Consider the following 24,393-nt stretch of genomic DNA (forward strand, 5'->3'; position numbering starts at 1 on the left):
TTTGATTCGGAAAAAGAAACGTCAGAAAAATTGAGGACGATCGATCGAGAAGTTGGCGAAGAAAAGAATACGTCAGAGAAAGGTAGGAACTATGAAACCAGGAGCTCCCTCTTAGAACCCTAGTTTAGTCGATTTGGAAGGAGGCATCCACTTTGCCATTTTATAGAAGGAGCCGGAGTTTCTGGTGCTCCGCGGTGCACGTTTAGGTTGGACCACATGGAAAATTTTCGAAATTAAGGAAAATGTTTTTATTTTTATCTTCAGTTAAATTAAATAATTTGAATTAAAGGCTTGTCCATAAATGTGAAATTAAAACATCTGTTTATGATTTTTCTAATATTGAGCAAAAGATAATAAGGATGAAAGACAATGAATTATTTTTTAATTTATATTAAAAATTTTAAAAATAAAATTAAGTAATAATTAACTTATATTTTGTGACTTAAAAAATAATCTATCATTTTTATTTAAATCGTCTAAAAAGATCATTTTTTAAAATAAAATAAAATAAAATATCAATTTTTTAATTTATTTTTAAAAATGCATTTATAATTTCATCCTTAACCATTATCTCGGAGAGTAACAAGGCCGAAGTGTTGATCTTGTTGCGCCGGCCCGCTCGATACGCCCGAGGCCGTCACTCTCTTTCTTGTTAATGTTCAAGCGGAAGGGGAGAAATTTCATGGCGATCTTATTCTCCGCAAAGCCCTCTTCGATCTCACCGTGTTGCCACTCGATGCGATGCTGCGGTGCGCGGGCGCTCTTAGTTCAGAACAAAGGGTGCGATTTCTCCGGGAAATTTCGTCCACTTTGAGCGAATCCGCTTCACGACAGTCTGTGTCGCAAGTTAGCTCGGGTTTGTAGTTTCCAACCTTTTTTTCATTATTTTCTTTTTGAAGCTTTTTGTTTAATTTAATTAAGAAGTAATATGCAGATTACTCTTTGTAGGAGGGAGCTCTGTTGATCTGAATTATTTGTCTTAAACTTACGGTTTTTGAAATAAAAATCAAGATCCACCCAAGAAACAGTAGTTTATGAGTGTTTGAGAACTGAACATGGTTGATCGAGAACCAGAGCAAATTATGTTTGATCAGATGAGATCATGCTGTCTCTAAATTTTATTTCTGTTTGCTTATAGGAAACTGGAAAACCAATGGCTAAGGGCTGCTTTGTTAAGTTAGCTGTGGACCAACTTCTTTTATTATTGTTTATTTTCTCATTATTATTTGTTTTGCATTGGTTAGAAAATTCATTTGATCGGTTGAGCACCAATACTTGGTAAGATTTACAAGTCCTCTCTCTATAAGGGCTGGTGCTGCAAAGACCAATTGTATCGACTACTATTTTTTTTGGCATTTTAACTTGATCTGGTTGGCGCCAAAATTTGATTAATGTTCTCAATGTCTGCCAACTTTTTTTACCGCGAACTGTTTCTGGAATCTTAACCCACACAGTGTGGATTCATGAACTATCAATCCATTCTATAGCCTCAGAAAAAACAAACATTTGTTGACGTTCTTTTTGGTGAAAAGGATTTAAGTTGAACTATTCACGTTTACTTGTATCAGAATGTTGCCCTCGGTTGGAAGAAAATGAGACCTTGTCGCTTCTTGTCCAAGAGAAGAGTATGTAGAAGTGGGTAACCTGCTGACTGCAGTCCAATAAATTCAACCAGCTTATTTTCTATGAGATATTTAAAGTAGCACACTGAATTATTCTCACAGAACTCACATAGGAATCATTATCCTCCGATGGAAGAAGTTTTTTTATAAACTAGGAGTTAACTTCCCTTATAGCCATTGTGTGTGAATCACTAATGTCAACCTAACAACACTTCAAGATACAAAGTCATGCTACTACACATACCCTGTTTCTAGGAGTGACATAGAATTGATTTCTGGTGTTGTTTCCTGTTAGGAATATGCCAACCAGTTATTGATCAGTACCTTCTTGATATACTTGTTTGGCATTGTGCCCTGGTTGCAGTTCCATCGATGATGATGGACTTGTGGGCATTTTCTATTTATATATGGTCTGTGCTCATTGCCATGCACACATCGAATTCAGGCACCTCACATATCATTGATGATTCAGCTTCAGCTATCCTGTTTTTAATAACGGAGGTCTTAATTTTTTATCAAAGGCAGTGTTATTTTCCATATTCTCTTTTAATCATTGACCTATTGTTTGAATGTCTTCACTAGTAAACCATAAGATAAAAGAAGACAAATGGACCAAGGGACAATAGTGTAAAATGTAGAAAGAATAACTGAAAACATAACTCTCTGGTTAATCTAGTTGATGTACTACTTTGTAGTGTGTGGATGTTTATTTAGTCACGAACATCACCAAACCATGTTAGTATTTGTAAATACCAGCTGTGCATCTGTCAATTTGGTTATTGATATCATGTTGGACAAAGAGTTCCTTCTCATTCACAACCCAGATGTAGAAAGTTCTGTTTGGTCCACCCCTGTTTAATTATTCTACAAATGAATCATTGGTTTTGATAACCACCATAAAACGTTTGTCTTGCTTGAATCTCAGTCACATCTGGAGTGATTATATTGTTTGCATGGAAGAAATAAAGAACGGCAAGAGTTCTTCCTCTTGAATGTAGTGCTTATCTCCATTTATTATTGTTACAGGAATCTGATTTAAACATTTAAACCTAAGAAATATGCATTTTTCTGTATAGGTAATTCCTTCTTTTGAGTGGTGATTATTCATGTGAATTTTACACTACCTACTTTTGTCAAATATTATCTTCTTAAGTAACTCATTACAGCTATGTAATTGGATTCAAAAGTTTTATATATATATACACACATTGTGAAGAGAAATAACTTGGCTAACATGTTATGATGATTCTAATTTTTCCATTGGTTTTTACAAGAAAATTCGTTAGGAGACTTCTTATCCGGCTAATTTGAGGGTATAACTTACCTTGCGATCTGATATTTTTGGAGTAATTGGTTCTCAATTCATTTATTTTTGTGATACAGGTCAGGTCAAGTTCAATTCATGATTTACGGAAGTGTAGAAGCAAATCTTGAATCCTTGTTCTGCTATGACAAGTCTTATCCAGAGGAGAATATAGAGATGCCTGTTGGTTTGACGATGGATAAGAAGGAAATAGGTAATAACCCACCTTGCACTGATTGTGAAGTGAAAGGCGCAGTGTTATGTGCTACATGTGAAGGTTCTGGTTTATATGTCGACTCAATCCTAGAGAGCCAAGGAATCATTGTGAAAGTTAGGTGCCTGGGTAATGTTAATTTCTTGCATAATTATTGTATTTCTTGCATGACTTGTCTTTATGAATTTACATTGTTTTCCTTATATGTATTTTATAGTTGGCACTTCAGTGTTGTCTAAAGTACTGTCATACTGAACAAGTTCCCCAAAAACAATTATTGCTCTTATGGTGCACTCCATGCTTCAAGGAACTGAACAAACAAGGAAAAGAACAATTGTTTCTGGGAATCAAATAGATTAGGAATATAATTTGAATAGGTACTCTTTAGTTTGATTAATCAAATGGAATGCACATGCAGTATCCCTGGGTTTGATTTGTAGGAATCATTAATATAGTCAAACTCCAAAACACCTAGATACCCTGTATGGCTAAGTATACCTGTTCTATGTGGTCTGTTTTGTCTGGTTTGTTGGCCCGACTTGTCAGGCCTTGTCTGACTCAATCCTCATGGCTCACTTGCTCAATCTGTTCGGGTCACCTGATCTGTCCCAACTGCCTAGTCCAGCCAAGTCATCAACTTGCCCGAGTGACAAATGTATGCTGCTTGGTTCGCCTGATCTACTTGGGTTGCCCAACCTGTTTGTTGAAGGCGCTGGAATTCCGTTCTGTTTAAATTTCCCCGTAAAAAAATTGTACAAATACAGAACTATTCCTAGCAACCCGCATGTTCGATCAGACATATGTTTGATCAATCAAGCAAGTTCTTGACGGATCAAAGCATACCTTGATCGAAGTACAAGATCGCTGGTCTCTTGTGTTGGTATTCCGAAAACGATACAAAGAAAAACTAACTAATTACGCAGCAGAATTAAAGAACTAGTTGTACTTTTTCTTTGTAGCTAAAGACCTCTTGATCTTCTGCCATATTTCTCTCCTCTTCTTGGACGTCGTGAGGGCGACGATCTACCAAGACAACACCACCCTCCTTCTCTTCTCGGTTTCCAAACCCTCGGCTACAAAAGGAGGCTCTAGGATGGGGCACCTTCTAATCTTCTTCCTTTTCTTCTTCTTCCTCTTCTCCAATCCGCTGGCCACCAAGGAGGAGGGGCGCCGACCACCAAGGATAAAGGGGGTGCCGGTCCTAGCAAAGGAGAAGGGGAGGGGCGCCGGCCCTAGGTGAGGAGGAAAGGGAGGGGTGCCGACCACAAGGAGGAGAAGAGAGAAAATTTGATTTTAGGAGTCACCACCTGCTCCTTTTTATAGGCTTGTCGTCTGTTACAAAGAAAAAAATAACAGAATTCTATTTAGAAAAAATCTCTTTTTCTATAACCGAATTCTGTTTAAAAAAAATCTCCCTTTCTATAACCAAGTTAAACCAAACCAAGTTAAGTTAAACCAAACCAAGTTATGGATGAGTGGATGCGAGGCTTTATATAGAGGCTACAACAGGGACCTAGAAGAGGAATTGGTTTAGACCTCCTGATGGGCTTGGGCTTCCTGTGTTCGGCCCGAACACCCAACCCAAGTCCATCAATAATAACTCATATCACTAAAGGGTTATTATTGAACTACCGCACCAATCCCGTATTACAATATGAGCTCCTTCTTATCATGAGTGCGTTAATCTCTCTGTGTTTAAAATATCGTATGTCCGTTAATTAATTGAGTTATTGACAACTTAATTAATTAACATCTGATTCTAAGAGTAGTACCACTCAACTTTATTATCATGCCGGACTAAGTCCACCTGCAAGGTTTACATGATAATCCTTATGAGCTCCTCAAGGGGACATCATTAGCCTAAATAACTAGGACACAGACTCCTTCTATAATCAACAACACATCATATAAACAGTACTATCTCCCAACTCATCGGGCCTATTGATTTAACGAATAAATCTCACTCATTGATAAGTTAAAGAAATAAATACTAAGTATACGTACTTGTTATTATATAGAGATTAAGAGGACGCACATCCATAATAACAGAGGTTCTGTTCTTTTATGTAGTTAGTACAAATCGAACAACCTCAAACGGTCCTGCGCAAAACACACATAGTGTATTAATGTAATTTTATAGTCAAGACAGACTAATACCAAATTATACTACAACCGTTCCAATGGTTCGTTCCTATCCATCTTGGTTGTGAGCTACTATTTATAATTTATAAGGAACCGATAACATGATCTTCTGTGTGACACCATGTTCTCTATAATATAAATTAAATGAACAACTGCATTGACATATATGCAAATATAAAATGCAGACATTTGACCAAAGTGATTCTCATTTCAAAATATTTCAAAATAGATGTTCATACAAAAGCTAGGCTTATAGTATACATCCTAACATTCGTTCCATTTGATTCATTCTTTCCACTCAACTGTCCCAGTTTGGGCCATCCTAACTTGCTTGCTACAAAGGATGGACAGATCGTGCTTATGACATTTTTCCTTTGGGAAAGACTTCATATTTTGACGGGGATGTCTTCCCCTCCCCCTTTCCTTATAAGTTAGTAAATGAGTTGTCATCCTTATGGAGACTGGAACTATACTCATTAGTCAAATAAAACTATAAACAGTACACTGGTTGCTTAGAAGTTTTAATCTCTTAATCCTTTTAACTGATTATAAGTTGTTAATCCCTTAAGGCCTACTCAGTCCACCAACTCGTGTTAGCAGAATAGAGCTATAAACAATAAATTGATTGCTTTGAAGTTATCGTTTAATCCTTTTACTATATTGTTTATCCCTTATGACCTATTCAGTCCAGTCTGCCAGCCACCTGCTTGGTCTGGTCTGTCAGCCTGCCTGACTTGCCTTGTTCAAAATATATATTCTCTTCAAAAATATTCATTTTTTTTAGAACTGAATAGAGTAAAAATAGATATTTTTTAGGGAATGAGATAGAGGAGCATATATTTTCAATGAAGGATGAGTAGGGAATCACAATCCCATGGGAACTGTGATCTAAATTTTATCTTGTAACCAAGCATAAAAATACATTTTCTGTGAAAAGTCAGGAATAATTATTCAGATCAATCAAATGCACTATTAGTCAATAAAATTTCTTCTAATATTTATTAGACATTTATCTACTGCTAGACATTATAATAATTCATCTTGTAGACACCATATTGAAAAGTTCTCAATCGGGCCCTGAATTTTCTCTTTTGAATTTAGTTTGTGACTATACTAGATCTATAATTTCCAGTACAAAATTTTCAGGTTTGTTCTTTTCGTTGTGTTCATTTCTTTTCATTCCTCACAATGTATCAGTATATATTTGTGTAATTGTGTTTATAACACCAGTCTGTAATACAAAAAAAAAAATGTGGAATAAATTGCTTAGTTTCCATTTTATCTTCATCTGCCAACTTTTGGATCATTTATTCACTTCTGTGATGCACATTATTTTGGATGTAGCTTGTGGAGGTACTGGCAACATCATGTGCTCCAGATGTGGAGGTAGGGGTGTAAATCGAATCGAGCCGAATATGCAGAAAAATTTAAGGTTCGAATTCGGCTCGAAATATATATGTATATTCGAGTTGGAGCTTGATTCGAAGCCCGGAAAATTCAAAATGTTTGGTTCGAGTTCGGTTCAAATTAGGGATCGGGTTCGAGTTCAGCTCGAAATATTCGAACATGTTCGTGAACTATTCGAATTATTGCTTGAAAATAGATTCGAAAGACTCGAACTTTATTTATTTAATATATATTTAACTTATATTAATAAATATTAAGGTTCGCAAGCAGTTCGAATAATATAATTTGGATTCGAGTTCGGATCAAAAAAAAAAGTTCGAACATGTTTGAATTCGATAAATTCGAATACAAATTGAATATTTTTCAAGTCGGCTCGAAAAATTCGCGAGCCGGCTCGATTCGTTTGCAGCCCTATGTGGAGGGCGGGATCACACTGGATTGTAAGTTCCTTGTTATCGTCGAAACATTTTCGAACAAAATGCTATCAATTCTATTCGGGTAGCTCCGTAGAAGTTTATTCTGAAAACGTGGATTGCAAAGTCTACTAGAGTGGAATGTGTAAAAGAATCAGAGAGGGCGTAAAAGAGAAGGAAATATTAATTAATTTTTAAAAATATTTTTCATTTGAACATTATTTATGATACGATCTTGCATAATGTTTTATTGAGATCGACAAACAGATAATGATAAATGGATTGACAAGTAATCTGTTTGCGTGTTTCTTTCAGAAATTTGAGCTTTAAGTGTAAGAGCGTAAGAGCTTATTTGTTTCATGTCAAATACAAATAGGGCATATTTGATTCAGGTAATCGTGGATAATCTTAGTTATCCGTCTACCATTAGCCACGATACCATATTTGGTTTAAGTTTTTTTCAATTCCAAAGTTTTACCCTGATCTATGGGCAACCAGTGTTAATTTGATTCATCCTTCCCACTCAACTGTCCCAGTTTGAGCCATCCTAACTTGCTTGCTACAAAGGATGGACAGATCGTGCTTATGACATATTTCCTTTGGGAAAGACTTCATATTTTGACGGGGATGTCTTCCCCTCCCCCTTTCCTTATAAGTTAGTAAATGAGTTGTCATCCTTATGGAGACTGGAACTATACTCATTAGTCAAATAAAACTATAAACAGTACACTGGTTGCTTAGAAGTTTTAATCTCTTAATCCTTTTAACTGATTATAAGTTGTTAATCCCTTAAGGCCTACTCAGTCCACCAACTCGTGTTAGCAGAATAGAGCTATAAACAATAAATTGATTGCTTTGAAGTTATCGTTTAATCCTTTTACTATATTGTTTATCCCTTATGACCTATTCAGTCCAGTCTGCCAGCCACCTGCTTGGTCTGGTCTGTCAGCCTGCCTGACTTGCCTTGTTCAAAATATATATTCTCTTCAAAAATATGCATTTTTTTTAGAACTGAATAGAGTAAAAATAAATATTTTTTAGAGAATGAGATAGAGGAGCATATTTTCAATGAAGGATGAGTAGGGAATCACAATCCCATGGGAACTGTGATCTAAATTTTATCTTGTAACCAAGCATAAAAATGCAATTTCTGTGAAAAGTCAGGAATAATTATTCAGATCAATCAAATGCACTATTAGTCAATAAAATTTCTTCTAATATTTATTAGACATTTATCTACTGCTAGACATTATAATAATTCATCTTGTAGAGACCATATTGAAAAGTTCTCAATCGGGCCCTGTATTTTCTCTTTTGAATTTAGTTTGTGACTATACTAGATCTATAATTTCCAGTATAAAATTTTCAGGTTTGTTCTTTTCGTTGTGTTCATTTCTTTTCATTCCTCACAATGTATCAGTATATATTTGTGTAATTGTGTTTATAACACCAGTCCGTAATACAAAAAAAAATGTGGAAAAAATTGCTCAGTTGCCATTTTATCTTCATCTGCCAACTTTTGGATCATTTATTCACTTCTGTAATGCACATTATTTTGGATGTAGCTTGTGGAGGTGTTGGCAACATCATGTGCTCCAGATGTGGAGGGCGGGGACACACTGGATTGTAAGACGAACTCCAACGCCTACTTTTTTACAGCATTTTAATATAAAAAGAATCCCAAATACTCTCCAACGGAACATTAAAATTTGTACCATTTTTGTGTAAGTGAACAGTGCAACACCAAGATGTCTTGGTGTTGCACTGTTCACTTGCACCAAAATGGTGCAAGTGCCTTTTTTTTTTTAATATAATATATTATAATATTAAATTTATATTTAAAATATTCTTAAATATTATAAATTAATATAATAAAAATTAGTTATTATGTACCATAAAATTATTAATTTTAATAGTAATTATTATCGTAATCAAAATATTTAATAAATTAATATGTATCTTGAATAATAAATTATAAGATGGAAAAATAGAATATTTTAAGGAATATTTCTTTTAGGGTAGGAAAAGATGTGTATTGATTGAAGTTGAAAAATTATTTGATGCTGAAGTGACACCAAATTGGTGTTGAAGTGGCACCAAAATGAGTTTTGTGGTTAGAGATGGTCTAAGTTCCTTATTATCGTCGAAACATTTTCGAACAAAATGCTATCAGTTCTATTCGGGTAGCTCCGTAGAAGTTTATTCTGAAAACGTGGATTGCAAAGTCTATTAGAGTGGAATGTGTAAAAGAATCAGAGAGGGCGTAAAAGAGAAGGAAATATTAATTAATTTTTAAAAATATTTTTTATTTGAACATTATTTATTATACGTTCTTGCATAGTGTTTTATTGAGATCGACGAACAGATAATGATAAATGGATTGACAAGAATCTGTTTGCGTGTTTCTTTCAGAAATTTGAGCTTTAAGTGTAAGAGCGTAAGAGCTTATTTGTTTCATGTCAAATACGCATAGGGCATACTTGATTCAGGTAATCGTGGATAACGTTAGTTATCCGTCTACAGTTATCCACGATACCTATTTGGTTTAAGTTTTTTTCAATTCCAAAGTTTTTCTCAAACCTCATCAAAAATCAGCAATTGGGGCATTAACTCCGGAATCAGAATACCATTAGTTGCTTTGGTTTTTCTCTATTTCTAAGGTTAAGCGAATTTTTTTTTCAAAATTATCCGTGCAGTCATCGAACTCGATGACGCGGAGGCTGCAACAAGCGGCGACATCAGGAGATGGATGGCTGTTGGCGGGCAGCAGCTAGCGTTGCCGGAGGTAGTAGATCATCGGTGGTCTACGAGCGACGGGTTGTAGTTGGTGGACAGTGACAGACATCTCCGGAGGTGACAGCAGATCATCAGATAGGAGGGTGGGTGGTGGGCGGCGGTCGACGGGCAGCGGGTGGCAGTTGACAGGCAGATGTCGGCGATCGGCGGAAGGTGGGCAGGGGCGGTTATCGGCGTAGCGGGGATGAGAGGAAGAAGTGTGTTTTCTTTTAACTTTAATATTTTAATCAAAAATTATAGTAAATTAAATCAATCAACTCCTAATTATAGTTGGGATAAACTAAATAAATTTAAATTTATCAAATAAAATTATGTAAACAAATTTTTAAAAAAAAAGTAGTATTCAATTTTATTTATTTATATATATTACTGTTAATAATAATAATAATATTATTATTATTATATATTTTTGAGATTTTAATTTTTAGAAATTAAAATAATAAGTTTTATTACATTTTCCTACCGAGGATAATACAACAAAATATTAGATTAGGTTATATATTAAAATCTTTAAATAAATAAGTTTATATTGTATTACCTAAATTAAATCAAATAACATTAAGTTATATTTTATTCTCCATAGTCTTAGTTATATGATTATCAAATAATCAAATAACCAAGATTATATATGATAATTTGAACAAAATATACTCTTAGGTCTCAACACTCCCAAGCACAAGGACATCCTGAGAATTTAATGCTCTGTTTATTCTAAGGAGTGGATGATGGATGGATGAAATAAACTTAAGGGTATGGGAAGAGAATAAAAAAGGAAAGAAATCTCTTTCTTGTATACTTATTTACCTTGATTGTGGAAGATAGATACATGTGGTGTAATTTTTATAACTGAAAAATAGTATATGCATCATTTTTTAAGTATATGATGTAATTTTGTGAATTAAAAAGGTACATGTGTTATTATTTGTTGATATATTGTATAATTTTATGAATAAAATTGGTACATGTATCATTTTTTTTCGTCTAATTTTGAGATGATTAATTTTGACTTTAAAATCATAGGATAGTATTTCTCTTTCATTTAAAAAATTTTAATGATGTGAAATTTAATTACTTTCCACACGCTCAAGTAAACATAAGTGTAAGAGCATAAGAGCTTATTTGCTTCATGTCAAATACGATCTCAACACTCCCCAGCAAAGAGACATCCTCAAAGTTCTTTGCGTCTCTCATACTGGATGAGAGTATATATACACTTGTTGTTCTTTGGTACATTTGCAATTCTGAGCGAACGCGTCAGGCATTGGTATGGATTATGAAATATCTAATGATAGGGTGTTTAAGATAGATCCATTTGAGATTAGGATTATAAATGAATCAAATGTTCATGAACAAGTTTGGTGTTCAATTTAGTAAGAACTTATTTATATTCATTCAATATGCATAAAACTAATTAAATAAACAAGCTTGAACAACTCGTTAAGCTAAATAAACAGGTTTAACACATATGTGTTCAGCTCGTTAATTTTCATGAACAACGTTCGTGAACAATGTTCACGAACCATATTCATTAATAAAACTCTTTTTAATATGCTAAATAAATAATAAAATAAATTTAAATTATCAAACTCAATAACCAATCAAACAATTAAAAATTTCAAACAATCAAATAAGCTTGAATTGAGAGCTTAATAACATCTAAATGAATCAAAATCGAACCAAGCTCAAGCCAAGCTTGAATTGATAGCTTGATAACATCTAAATGAACCAAACTCAAGCCAAGCTTTCATAAAAAATAAATCAAGCCAAGCTTGAACACTCATTTCAAAAGTTTGATTCATTTTAAGCTCGATTTAGTTACCTTATCAAACAAGCTTAAACACCCCAAAGCTCGGCTCGGCTCGTTTACAGCCTTATTTGTGATGGATCAAAGTCTAGGAGGCCAGCTAACGTGAGAGTTAAAGTCAAATGATGGTCAATATTATTTGGGACAAGAGAATGTCCGATAGGACCTCTAGGCCGGGTGAACGATGAGTTCCAATCTTATGCGCAAATTAAGTGTTAAGCCAGGGGCTCGCCCGATCCAGCCCTTCGGTCAGTCTAGCCTCAAAGTCTGATTTCACAATCAATGATGAAGTATGAAGCCAAGTATCAATTATCCCGACCAAATGCTCCAGCAGATCGAACATATGGTCCGATCGATTGTACTAGACACTGAGTCACGTACGGTTCAAATAAAGAAGTTGAGTGAAAGTCGAGTCGTTGATTGCACTCATAAACATTAACCGGGTACTCCTCTGGAGTCACAGTCGGTCGGATTATACCAATAATTCAATCAGTTGGTTAAAGTAATTTATTACGGGTCCTGTAAACCATCAAACTATTACGTTTTTTTGTCCTTTTGTACCACGAAAGACAGAGGATATTCTATAGGTAAATCGCGTTTTCAAAACTTTCAAAATGTCAAATTACAAAATTTATTGGCTTATTTGAAAGTGTTTTTGTCCTTTTTTGTCCTTTTTTGAAAGTGTTTTGTAATTCATGTAGACACAATGGTGACAAAAGGCGAATACACTCGTCTCCAGTACCTCTACCAGCCCATCCCAGGACCAACACGGAGAAGGTAAATTACGATGACTGAGAAGGTAAGTGGCAGGTGGGGTGAGTTTACACGGGTTGCAGGGATTTACGCTCGGCCAATCGCGAGATTCATTCCCAAGACTTTATATAACAATCAACTTAGTACTTACTAACTCAGCTAAACCCGTGGGGGCTCATGCAGACACAACAGTGACATTATTAAAAGAGATCTTAATCCACAGACGAAGGTATGCGACACTATATATTTTTACACGCTTATTGCTATAATTTCTTTCACGATTCCTCTCTCAAAATCAATTACCGACTTAGCATCGGAGGATCAACGTCGGAACTTCTTCCTTGACCCGACAACTAACACTCTTTATCAAGGTAGCTTCAAGTCTTCATTTGGTCAACCGCAAAGCTAAAGGGCGTTTGGTTTACGTTTTCCACGCTGTTTTCTGTTTTCATTTTCTGAGAAAATGAAAAACGCGTTTGGTTTGCGTTTTCTACGTTCATTTTTAAGAAAATGTGAGAGTGTTTTCTAAGAAAACGAAAAACGTGAAAAAGTCATTTTCTGAAAAATAAAAAATACACATTTTTCAGAAAATAAAAATGAAAATGGGGCAAATCAAACGCCCTATAAGTTTCCAATCAACTATCTTCCCAATTTTCAGACAAAATAGTATAACAACATCTTTTATTATAATATTTTACATCATTGGACATAGAGATTTAACAACCCTATTCTAAGTTACAATCGGAATCAGGTTTACATGTCTCCCATAACTTTATCCATTCTTTTTTTTTTAACCACTATTCAAATATTACAATTCAATTAATTCTACGTACATAGACATGCGCTGAATGAATTTTGAAGCCTAATTTTTTTAAAAAAAATACACTCTATCACTTACCGCCACATCTTACTGGGCTAATATTGGTATATCCTTCTTTAACAACGCATGTTTCGCATCGTCATTTACGCTAACATTTCACATGTACACCTAAATTCCAATTTGGAAAGTTGTATTTCTTGGATATTGCTTCTTTTTTTTTTTTTAGGTCTTTTGGTCAGGAAATTTAACGCGTGGAGATGGAGTTTAGCTGCGTCAATCGCTCGCGTAAGCAAGATCCCATCTCGTTGTTCGCCGGGTTCTCCGCGAAGACGACGTGGTACGCCGCGACGCACGCCTGAGGCCAAGCCATGGCGATCCGTGTCTGTTTCCACAAAATTTACACATGGTCAATTATATAGAACCTATGACCGATCCTATCCAACATAACAAGGGATATGTACGTAGACGTTGTTTTGTCATGTAGTTAGTTACCATGAAATAGCCAACGAAGAAGGCGTAGGCCGTGGCGTCCGCGACATGGCCCTTGTGCGACACCAGCACCCACGCCCCCGCCGCCACGGCGGCCACGCTGCCGCTGGCCACGCCGCAGAGGAAGCAGAATGCCCCCGTCAGATCAAGTTCGATCAGCCTCTCCATTCCCTGCTTCGCGAACAGCTCCCACACTTCCACCGACGACCGGCCGAGTCCCTTCCCCTGCGCCCCTACGTACACCAACCCCCAGCGGTTGCCCAGCGCCACCATCCGCTCCGCCACTTCCTCGAAGCAGATGGTGCACGAGAACAGGAACTCGTCGGAGTCGCGCACCACCTGCCCCATAGTCTGGGACGCTCCCCGCGCCAACGCGGCAGCCGGTACCACGGCCGCGCCGTATAGCACCTCCCCGAGAACGAGCCTCGCGGCGGCGGTGTCGAAAATGGCGGCGGTGTCGAAAATGGCGGCCGTGGGCTGCGCCTCCGCCCCTGACGCGAGCCGCGCGTAGGCTGTCCGCGCGACCGCCACGTGGACAGTGTACCTGAGGGCCTGCATCGTCCATGCCAGGTTCAGCAGCAGCAGTACCGCGTAGAGCGGGACGAACCGCGAGGCGGAGGCCGCGGCGCCGCCGGCGCCCAGCGTCCAGAAAAAGAAGTAGAGTACTCCGGCAAGTAGCGCGAGCACCAGGTACTTCGCCAGAGCGAGAGTTGGCCGGACGGCGGCTCCGGCCGCCGAGAGTACCTCCTCGGCGTGGTGAAGCCGGCGGGTGATCCAACAGCAGTAGAGAGAGAGCACGAGAGCGAGGACGAGGAAGAGCACGGCCACGGCCAGGCTGTAGCCGTTCTCGTCGGCGAGGAGGAGCACGGCGACTCCGCATGAGAGGATGGGGGCGAGCCAGAGGGCGGCGCGGAGGGCTTTAGTAGGGTGGCGAAGCGCGATTAGCAGCCATAGGACGGCGAACGGGAGGGAGGCGGCGGCGGAGGTGAGGAGAGGCGGGAACCAGTAGGCCTGGTGGAAGGACGGATGCCGGGAGGGGAGGCCGCGGGCAGCTAAGTAGATGATGAGGATAACGGCGGCGAGGAGGTGGGTAAAGAAGAGGACGGTGGCGAGCCTGCCGGCGAAGCTACCCACCGTTCTCGATCTATAGTTCAATTGAGCTGCATCAACCTTCAAAATTGCTACAAAATTAGTTTCACAAGAAATGTAGAACAAATCATTTTGAAATAAATACACGAATTTTCTGAAGATTTCCTTGCAAAGGAAGAACAGTTGATTTTCTTTCACCAATCCATGAATAAGTTAACATAAACTTAACCCATTGACTTCGTGCAAGATAATATAATCAAAGAAAGCAAATTAGTTAAACAGCTTGCCCAACCGAGCAATTGTAGCAAAACCTGCAAGAATTCCCTACCAGACAATTATAAAGTCTCGATCTTCAGTAAACGATTGAAAAGGGGGTTGTAAGAACTAAACCTAACCAATCCACACTAGACAACGCGAACAGAGAAGTGCCCGATTGAAGAATTAACAACGAACAGGGCTCCATAAAACAAGAACAGATACATCAACAAATAGTAACCGTGTAAAATACAAAAAAAGCAACAACAAATTGGATAAAATAATCCTCACCCGCGTCGTCGTCGTCGGCGCAATCTGATTGAATCGCGTGATGGAATTAAACCTACCATCCTCCCGCGAACCCGTCTCCTCGTCAGTAGAAATCTCGACGATGTTGCTCTCCATCTTTCTCTCTTCTTCACTACTCGTCGCTCGCTGCTTGCTCGGTCCTCTTTCTCGTCCCCTCACTCTGTTTCTGTCCGCTTTCTCCTCTTCAAGAAGACAAATACTTCCCCAAAATTAACAATTTTATTTCTCCAACAAATCCATCCATCGTCTCTCGGCGTGTTTGTACCAGGGGTGGACTATACGGGTCAACATAACAAATGCGGTGAACTCACCTCCTCACGAAACTAAACGATGTGTCCCAGCTGGCATCAACCGCCGCTACGCCCTACGCAGTACGATTTCGAGGGGTCATCGAGCGTACGCCTACCGCAAAGCGAGGGAAGACGGCGACAGGTCAGCAGAGCGGCCACGACGGCGAAGTCGTTGTCGTACTCCATATTTCTCTTCAAAATTTACCTTAACCTACCCGAATTCTACCCTTCTCGCGACTGGTTCGCAACAACGTGGGCTCCGTAAGTCCATGCATGGAAAGTCTTAACATTTTTACCGGGAAACGAGGGCCTACTTAGCCATTACTTGAAGACTTGGAAGAAGACTTGGAAGGCATGGAAATTGGAGATGACCTGGAATTGTTGGGTTTAACCAACAAATTATCGAAGCTTTGATTAATTTCTCAGTGCGCTTTGGTTTGATAAGGAAGTTGCGTGCATGACACAACAATACGCGTTAGGGTATTTGAATAAATATTTTTTTTTATAATTCTTAATATATTATCTTAATATCACATCAACAACATAAAAATTTACTATTATCTTTCTAATAAAAAAAACCTCCATATATATTTTTATTTAAAAAATTAGATATTTGAATTATTAAAAAAAAAATAGAGCGACTACTTAATGGGCGATTGAGATCTTACCTGACGGACCATCCGTGTTTTTTAATTTAATTGGTGAAAAACTTCTACTCGAGCGCTTGAATTTAAAAAAAAAATTAAATTTTTTATTTTTCTTACAAATTATTAATTTGGTGTAATATTATAATTTTAAAGGATTTTATCTTTAAAGTGAATTAACTTCTTCAACTGCCTTTTATATCCATTGAATTTGTAATTATAATAAAAGTAAATAAGTGTTAGTCGTTTAATCATTATACATATTTCCAACGGAATTTTGATTTAGACTTCTAAATTTATGCAAGATTATATAATCCATACTATTTACATTCCTGTAGAGGTAGCAAGCAGTACATATGTTTACAACACTAGTACCGGCACACAAGCATGCAAGAACAAGCTCATTAGTAGTAATCAAAATATGCAACTAATCGCCATGATAAATAATAACGGATACAAGTTGAATGATTTTGATGGACTTCAAGTTGCGCACTCTGAGGTTCTGTATATTTCATCGACACGCGCCGCGGGAACGTATACGACATCCGTCAGGGAGCTGTGGGTTCGTCCGTAGAACAAGTACACAAAAACTCCGAGCAATAACCAGAGCGATACTCGAAACCATGTGCCAGCACTGATACCAAAAGACAATCAAAGTATGTGGTTAGTGAATTCTTAGGATGATACCCATTTTGAATCTACTTTTTGTTATACAAAAAACTTTTGAACGATCTTCATGGCATTTGAAAAACTCCTATGAAAAGAAATCAGGAGATAACTCACCCAAGATTTACAAGAAGATAGGCATTGACAAGGATGCAACAAACAGGTAGAAATGGGATGAAGGGGCAAATGAAACCTGAAAAGAGTCGGTCTTCTCGTTACTAAGTTACCACCGAAAATGCTAGAACTCATGGCATTTTGAAAGGAATTCATTATACACTACCTCCAGTGTGCCCGAAGTTATGGCGAGCATCGTCTTGATCTATCCAGGACAACACAAACAGACCACCCAAAAGAAGCAAACCTCCGATAGAGCATGTCATATAGCGTAGGACACTGTCGGGAAATGTTAATTCGAAGAACATTAGAAGGATCGGAAAAATGAAGCTCAATATCTAGGATTTATCAAACATCAGATGTTGAAGAAAACAAATCCTGGAAATTTTCAAGGTATCGTATTTAATGTGTCTCTATTGTTTATAAAGTTGGAGGAGGCCATAAGAACAGCTTCAACAAATGTACCATATGAAAGTCATTTTATGATTCTTAACGGTTGCAAATAATTCATCTGAGAATGGAAGACACCAAAGATCGCAAAATTCAACAGTGTGGCTAGTAGATATGTGCAGCTGACAAGGAAATATTCACTCAATGTTGGGAAAACCTACTTGGGCAAAAATGAATAAGAAGCTGATGTAGTGAGGATGAGCACTCCAACACAAATAGATGATATGCTCCAAGCTGCTTTCTTACGCCTATTTTGGTCGTTCAAATTCTCTGCAAAGATTAATTGATATATTGATGACTTCGAACAAAATGACTATAAGAAACAGATATTTGAAAATAAATTTGCATTTTGGTGCTCATAACACACCAATAAACGCCTAGTGAGTGACATAGGAAATCTCCATTCAGTAAACACGAGAGAAGTGTTCGACACACATTGAGAAGATTGATTGATTTCAGCTGTAGATACCTTTCTTAAGCTCCTTCACAATGAGAGGAGAGTCAGCTGATTCCTTGGAAATTTCTTGGGATGTGACATCATCATGGCTTTGATTACTGGTATAGCGAAAAGAAACTGACTCAATTGATTCACGAAGAGATGATGGCAGTGGGACCTCATGTGGAGGAACATATCGCAGTATCAAAATTGAAACTGCAACTATGGTAAACGCAAGAAGTGTGCCAACGCTGACCTATATGTTAAAAGACAATGTAAATAGATGGTATGTTGCAGCTTTTCTTTGTTTATTCATCAGGATGAATTGACAACAAAAGAAGTATGCTCAATCTTCAAAGAAAACACTAGATCCTTAAGTGATTTTACCATTCCAGCCAGTTGTGAAACGTCCATAAAGAATGCTAGGGACGCTGCAAAAATTCCAGTTATAATTGTGCTCTTGACAGGAACTTGTGTGCGCTTATTAACATCAGAAAAAAATGATGGCAGTAATCCATCTCTAGCCATTGCCATCAGTATTCTAGGCTGGCAAAACAAGCAAACAAATACAAACATTAGTAAACTGCATTATCACAACTTCACAAGTAATCATCTAGGCATAGTCAAATGAAACAATCACAAATAATTATCTTGTAGATAACTGGTGAACACACAAAGAAGCAAATCTTGTAACCCAAGGTTATTCAAAACACAATCTCCTATTTACCGGTGAAATTAGTGTGGCATATTTTAGAACACTGTCTCAAGTTCTTGATCTTGCTGATATTGTTAGATATTTGCTCAAAGGAAGCATGGTAAGGTACCTTGATTCGTGGTTGAGTGACATTATTGTAGCTATTAAAAGAAAATTAGCAACTACCAAGCTACTCAGAGAAAAATCAAGTGGTGATAAGGTTTATGAAGATAAACAACCAAGGCCAACACTTTCCTTGTTATCAACAAGGACCAGCTTACCTAGGAAACACAATACATATTTTGATACATTGTACCAAAGCACTTGTTTCACACAATTAGTTTTCATTTTTCATCATATTTTCATTGACAAAAATAATCATTTTTACAGGTATCCACTGACTGTTTGCAGACAGGATCTAGCATTAGCCAAGTAAATTTGAATTACAACATTCCCTCGCAATAACATAAAGAGCAAAATAATCATAAATGGTGAGAAATCTGCTGAAAGTGAGGAAAAGGCATCAGGATTTATTCACTTATTCTGTACCTGTGGGAGAAGTGAACCCAACAAAGATGAGCATAGTGCAAGAACCGCACCTAATGTGATTATGTACCTGTCATCATGATGCCAAAAGAAGAATTAGAAAAGGAACAAGAATGCAAGGACTCAGATGCATAGGCAACCTACTCACGCTGCCCAGTGAACATCATTCCGAGTAAATGCAGATGATATCGGAGTGTCAGGGTCCATAGCAAAATATGGAACCAATCCAACAACCACAGCCGAGACTGTCATATACAATAAGCAACATACAGACAAAGAAGTTGCTATTCCTAATGGCAAATCTCTTTGAGGATGCTTAACCTGCAATTACAACCAGAAAAAATACTCACTAATACAGAAAAAGGCAAACTCTTTTTATCATTTTCCAGAATTTCACAGTCACAGTCACCAATCTTGTAATCATTGTGAAAAAATCTTTTAAGCAGCAGTAGCTGCCTTAGGATCATTTGAAGCAAAATAAATCAATAAAATCTAACCTCCTCAGCAGTGCTGGCAACATTATCAAACCCTATATATGAAAAGAAAACAGTTGCTGAACCAGCAAGAACTCCATTTACCCCGTAAGGAAAATATCTGAAAGATTAGAGTACACAATGATCAAGTTCCAACAAACAATCTAATCCTTCTATGGAATTTTGAGTCACACAATTACCCGCCAGCTACAGTATAGCCGACCCATCCAGTCTGAAAGGCAATATACCCACCGGCAATGATAACAAATAATAAGACACAGACATTTAGTGCTGTGGCAATTGCCTGTACAAGCGCGCTCTGCATGATAAAACAACTAATGTCAAAAATGTAGCAAGCAATCAACTTTGGTGTGAAAAACTTCGTACTCAGTGGCATACCTCCTTTATTCCCAAACAGAGTAATCCAGTTACAACCAGTACAAGAACAGCAGCACATGGATCCACAACAATGTGAAGACCTGGAATATAAATGCGTTCTAAATATATAGACAGACTCTCTGGTCCTCCAAAAACTAATGCCTGAAATCAATTTCAAGGGTGTCAAGATACAATCTTGAAAGACTACTATAATTTTGTCACTGTACCATTAACTTCAGTTGAAGATCAAATCACCCATTGTTTGTATTTCAGTACAAGAATGCATAATCCAAAAAAAAAAAACATAGTCAATAACTTCCCATCTAATTCCAAAGCAAATGAGATCAACAACAATTTTTCCATGTTATGCATTCTGCTGGGTATACAATTTTTTTTTTTAGATACTACAGGTCAGAAGTAGAAAATTTAGAAGATTGATAGGAAATCTGAATTTTGCTAATAATAAAAACAATCATTCATCATGGAAATTTCAAACTCCCAAGTTTCAATCCAACATACTAACACCTGATTCCAAACACTCGTACAAGTAACAAGTGCAATATAATGTTCCAAAATATGAATACAAAATAATTACCAAGTACCAAAACAAGCAATGATGTACAAAAAGGTCTTGATGTGTTTAATTCAGAAAATGATAGATCAACCATTATATATAAGTAAACCACATACATAGAAGTCCTGAGACACTAACCAAATTTGGAGATATACCACGCGCAACAGCTGACCCTCCAATTGTATATTCAAGAAGTAAAGCCCAGCCAATAATCCAAGCAACCCTGACAAAGACAACAAACTTAGAAATAACTAGCTTATATTTAGTGAAATAATTACTCAACATAGTAAAGACATATATAGTCTCAATTATTTGGGCCCAACAACATGGATATTATTATGTTACCAGTGTAATTGAATTACATAGTTCTACGGTTCATTATATATGGTCATTTATCTCAGTCACTAATATGGCCTACATTTTTCAATAAAACTAGTTTTTCTGATACGATCTTAATACTGCACATAGGAATGGTTTGCCATTTAATAACAACATTCAAAGCCTAACATTCTTACTAGACTAAATGGTTACCCTTCGCCAACACAGATGTATGAATAGTGATAGGCGCTTCCTGCAGAAGGGCATCGACTTGCAAGCTCAGCATAGCAGAAAGCTGAAAGAGCAGCTGCTATCCCAGCTATCAGAAAAGAGATGGTGAGTGCTGGCCCAGTATGCTCTCTGGCAACAGTTCCAACAAGAACATAAACTCCAGCACCTATTGTGGAACCAACACCTATAAAGAAAGGAAGAGAAATATTGTCAAATCGAAAAATTCTTCTAAAATTTAGGACGAAAACAAGCTTTCCAGAACCATAGAATTAACTTAATAAAAACAACTTAAACCCACAATGAAGCTATGAGAGGTAAGCATGAAAATATTGTCTTCAACTTGCAGACTATTATAAAGAAGATGCTTAAGGCAACAAGTATAACCATTTCCTACCATCCAATCCAATCAGTATGACCATTGACTGTATTATGCAAGGTAAGAGGGAAAGTGACAGCTAAAGTAGTAAACTGCTTTAGAACCAAGAAAATAGAGCAAAGTGATAGAATTCACGCAAATTTAAATTTTGCCTTTTCAACCAACACAAAGACTTACAGACTCAAGCTAATAATGCACATTTGAATTTACCTTTGGTAAAAATAGCTACCCAGTCGATAAATTGACCAAAGTACTAGAATACACTGAAAATCTAAATCTTTTACCTTTTACACTAACCTAAATAATGCATATGTGGGAATTAAATATCTTTGACGAGAAGAAAATTGAGTTAATTGATAAAATGCACCAAATTCTAAATCTTTTTAATGTTTGTAGACTATCACGAAGGCTACAACTTTATTCAAAATACGTGTTTAAAAATCTTTATACTCCTGACAAAGCCAAGCTAATTTACCCATCAGCTTCATGCTTCACTTGAAGAGGAACGAACCGATGATAAATTCACCAACTGCGGCAAAGATAACAAGTTTCCTTCCCGACTAATGAAAAAATTAAGGGAAAAAAAAACATCTCTATAAATTAACAGCCGAAAGTGAAAAAGAGTGGCGTATTACCCAAAAAGCGAGATGAAACTGCACAAATACCGACAGCGGCACCGCATAGATCAGGACTAAAAATCTAACTCGAAAGTCATAAGAAGAACAGGAGTGAACACACAAGATGAGAACTTGAACAAATCGACGGCACTACCTATGGCCACAAGCTGCGGAACTGACAACGCCTTAGCGAGCTGTTGACCTCCATCCGACCACGCGCGCTTAGAATCCACCTGCTTGCGCCTCGTCAGGAACCGTAACCCCACACGGACGCCCCCTCTCTCCTTCCCCGTCCCCTCCTCGAACCCCATCACAAGCGCGCACAAAAAGATAACAAAGCGACGGCTTTATCGATTAATCGATGTCAAATTCCTCGGTCGCAATAAAGACTGAGTTTTTGCCACCTTTTTAAGGGAATGGACGGATAGAGGGGAGACCAAGGAGGAGAAAACGAACACTTCTCCCCTGTTTCTTAATCCTTTCTCTTCTTCTTCCTCCTCGGCTCCTCCTCCTCCACTACTCCTTCGCACTTCTTCCGTGCAAGCAAGAATCTCAGGCTTTCACCTATCAATAAAAAAGAATCTCTGGCTTTCCTTATTCCTCCTCGCCCTTCTTCCCTCGTTTCACTTGTGCCTAATCGAGGGGGAAGAATGACCTGCCCCACAATTTATTCATTTTTTATTTTGGCTCCTACAACTTCAAAATATTATTTATTCATTTTATAATTATAAATTATAACAAAGACGGTTACACTCAAATACCCATCCTAATCCTCAAATTATATAAAATTATTTTTTTTTAATAATTATAAAATAGAATCAAAATGCTTTCTCATTTTAATATTATTTTCCTCATATAAACAGAACAATAAATTAAAATTTTAAATAAAAAATACTTATAAGAGTAAAGAATGAAATGTTTAATCAGATAGGATTCTCTAAATATAGATTATTAATTTTTATTAATACATATAGAAATTAATAATCATAAAATAAATAGATTATTAATTTCTATTAATACATATAGAAAAAGATAGATATGTTATTTTAATATTTTTTTTATGCCGATTTTATGAAAATGAAGAGAAATATATACACATATTATTATATCAAAAATATTATGTATCCATCGATTATGTTACCTCCTTATAACTTCATTAATACAGATAAAAGAATCATCTTCCGATGGACCAAGGCTGTCAGCTAATTCCAAATGCGATACAGATTCGGCTTTTAATTACTTTTGTAAAAATAATTATAATTTAATTAAATATATGAATATTATAAGCCACACAGTCAGATCTGGATTTAACAGCTCAATTATTTGATAGATACATCGACTTTTTTACAATTATTTATATTTTTTTATTCAAAAAGTACCATGTTCACATTCCTTTTTAATAATTAAGGAGGTAATTGGTCTGGTCGGTCCCGCAAGTTTCCTAGCGATGATATGGTATATATGAGATTCGAATCCCACTTACTTGTCCGTAGCTGCCTATTAATGCAAAATTCTTATTTCAGAAACAAATTATTAGTTTCAAATAAATATTTACGCTTATTTTCTGATAAAAAAAAAATTTCATCCACGTTCACTTATGGGCATCTTTTTCCATAGTTAAATCTTTAAATGAAATTTTTTTATAACTCTCACCATGACACATCAATACTATATAAAAATAAAAATTGACTATTCTATCTATAATAAAAAAACTCATTTATCATTGTGTTTGAGTTCAACATTACAAATCATATATATACAAAACATTAATTTTTCAACTCAATTTTTAAAAAATAAATAAATAGATTTAAATTTTTAATATTGTTCTTCAATTATGATCTGTCCGAAAATCGAAGAGATAGAAAATCAAGGATGTGACGTTCCTGCTGACCTCCTGTGAACTCTGTTCGAATCTACAACACAAATTACGTCAGTATCAAGACAGGGAAGGGGTCCTCGGCGTTGACCCTCCAATACTCAAGTCAATCATCGACGATGAGGAATAAAGTGGAGCAACAAGAAAACTGTATCGTAAATAGTGAATATCGCATGTATCGCATACCTCCGTCGATGCTTGGACTCCCTTTTATATAGAGCTCCGGTAGTGCGCGTGCACGCTTCTCAAAGTTTCCCTCAAAAGACTTGTCAGTAAAATGTCCCTAACATAATA

The 24,393-nt window shown here is 36.8% G+C and overlaps 3 protein-coding genes across 3 annotated transcripts; 1 reads left to right on the forward strand and 2 right to left on the reverse strand.

Moving 5' to 3' along the window:
• The first annotated feature begins 577 nt into the window (after window positions 1-577).
• LOC122012563 (protein BUNDLE SHEATH DEFECTIVE 2, chloroplastic-like) lies at window positions 578-10,216 on the forward strand. The gene is made up of 4 exons (XM_042569143.1): window positions 578-856; window positions 3,006-3,268; window positions 8,667-8,727; window positions 9,798-10,216. The coding sequence occupies exons 2-4, from the start codon at window positions 3,025-3,027 to the stop codon at window positions 9,811-9,813; spliced, it is 321 nt and encodes a 106-aa protein (XP_042425077.1). The 5' UTR covers window positions 578-856; window positions 3,006-3,024; the 3' UTR covers window positions 9,814-10,216.
• Window positions 10,217-13,118: 2,902 nt separating this feature from the next.
• On the reverse strand, window positions 13,119-15,655 carry LOC122012219. Its single transcript, XM_042568693.1, has 3 exons — window positions 15,399-15,655; window positions 13,767-14,933; window positions 13,119-13,656 (listed from the first exon to the last, which is right to left on the reverse strand). The coding sequence occupies exons 1-3, from the start codon at window positions 15,510-15,512 to the stop codon at window positions 13,519-13,521; spliced, it is 1,419 nt and encodes a 472-aa protein (XP_042424627.1). The 5' UTR covers window positions 15,513-15,655; the 3' UTR covers window positions 13,119-13,518.
• Window positions 15,656-16,656: 1,001 nt separating this feature from the next.
• Window positions 16,657-22,889, reverse strand: LOC122012220 (cationic amino acid transporter 2, vacuolar-like). The gene is made up of 14 exons (XM_042568694.1): window positions 22,378-22,889; window positions 21,213-21,414; window positions 20,820-20,904; window positions 20,129-20,269; window positions 19,930-20,048; window positions 19,754-19,850; window positions 19,405-19,577; window positions 19,260-19,326; window positions 18,404-18,562; window positions 18,050-18,272; window positions 17,742-17,850; window positions 17,297-17,409; window positions 17,134-17,209; window positions 16,657-16,984 (listed from the first exon to the last, which is right to left on the reverse strand). Exons 1-14 carry the CDS (start codon window positions 22,532-22,534, stop codon window positions 16,831-16,833), a joined length of 1,875 nt encoding a protein of 624 aa, XP_042424628.1. The 5' UTR covers window positions 22,535-22,889; the 3' UTR covers window positions 16,657-16,830.
• Between the last annotated feature and the right edge of the window lie 1,504 nt (window positions 22,890-24,393).

The sequence above is a fragment of the Zingiber officinale genome, chromosome 8A, assembly GCF_018446385.1.
Source record: "Zingiber officinale cultivar Zhangliang chromosome 8A, Zo_v1.1, whole genome shotgun sequence".
NCBI lineage: Eukaryota > Viridiplantae > Streptophyta > Magnoliopsida > Zingiberales > Zingiberaceae > Zingiber > Zingiber officinale.

What these genes read in the sequence shown, in the direction of transcription:
- LOC122012563 (XM_042569143.1), top strand. Translation starts at nt 3,025, where the DNA reads ATGATTTACGGAAGTGTAGAAGCAAATCTTGAATCCTTGTTCTGCTAT. An exon ending in TGTGAAAGTTAGGTGCCTGG is followed by an intron (nt 3,269 to 8,666) that starts GTAATGTTAATT and finishes TTTTGGATGTAG; the next exon opens with CTTGTGGAGGTGTTGGCAAC.
- LOC122012219 (XM_042568693.1), bottom strand. Translation starts at nt 15,512, where the DNA reads ATGGAGAGCAACATCGTCGAGATTTCTACTGACGAGGAGACGGGTTCG. An exon ending in CGCCGACGACGACGACGCGG is followed by an intron (nt 14,934 to 15,398) that starts GTGAGGATTATT and finishes GCAATTTTGAAG; the next exon opens with GTTGATGCAGCTCAATTGAA. An exon ending in TCTTCGTTGGCTATTTCATG is followed by an intron (nt 13,657 to 13,766) that starts GTAACTAACTAC and finishes TTGTGGAAACAG; the next exon opens with ACACGGATCGCCATGGCTTG.
- LOC122012220 (XM_042568694.1), bottom strand. Translation starts at nt 22,534, where the DNA reads ATGGGGTTCGAGGAGGGGACGGGGAAGGAGAGAGGGGGCGTCCGTGTG. An exon ending in TACATCTGTGTTGGCGAAGG is followed by an intron (nt 20,905 to 21,212) that starts GTAACCATTTAG and finishes TGTCTTTGTCAG; the next exon opens with GGTTGCTTGGATTATTGGCT. An exon ending in TCTGTTTGGGAATAAAGGAG is followed by an intron (nt 20,049 to 20,128) that starts GTATGCCACTGA and finishes TTTATCATGCAG; the next exon opens with AGCGCGCTTGTACAGGCAAT.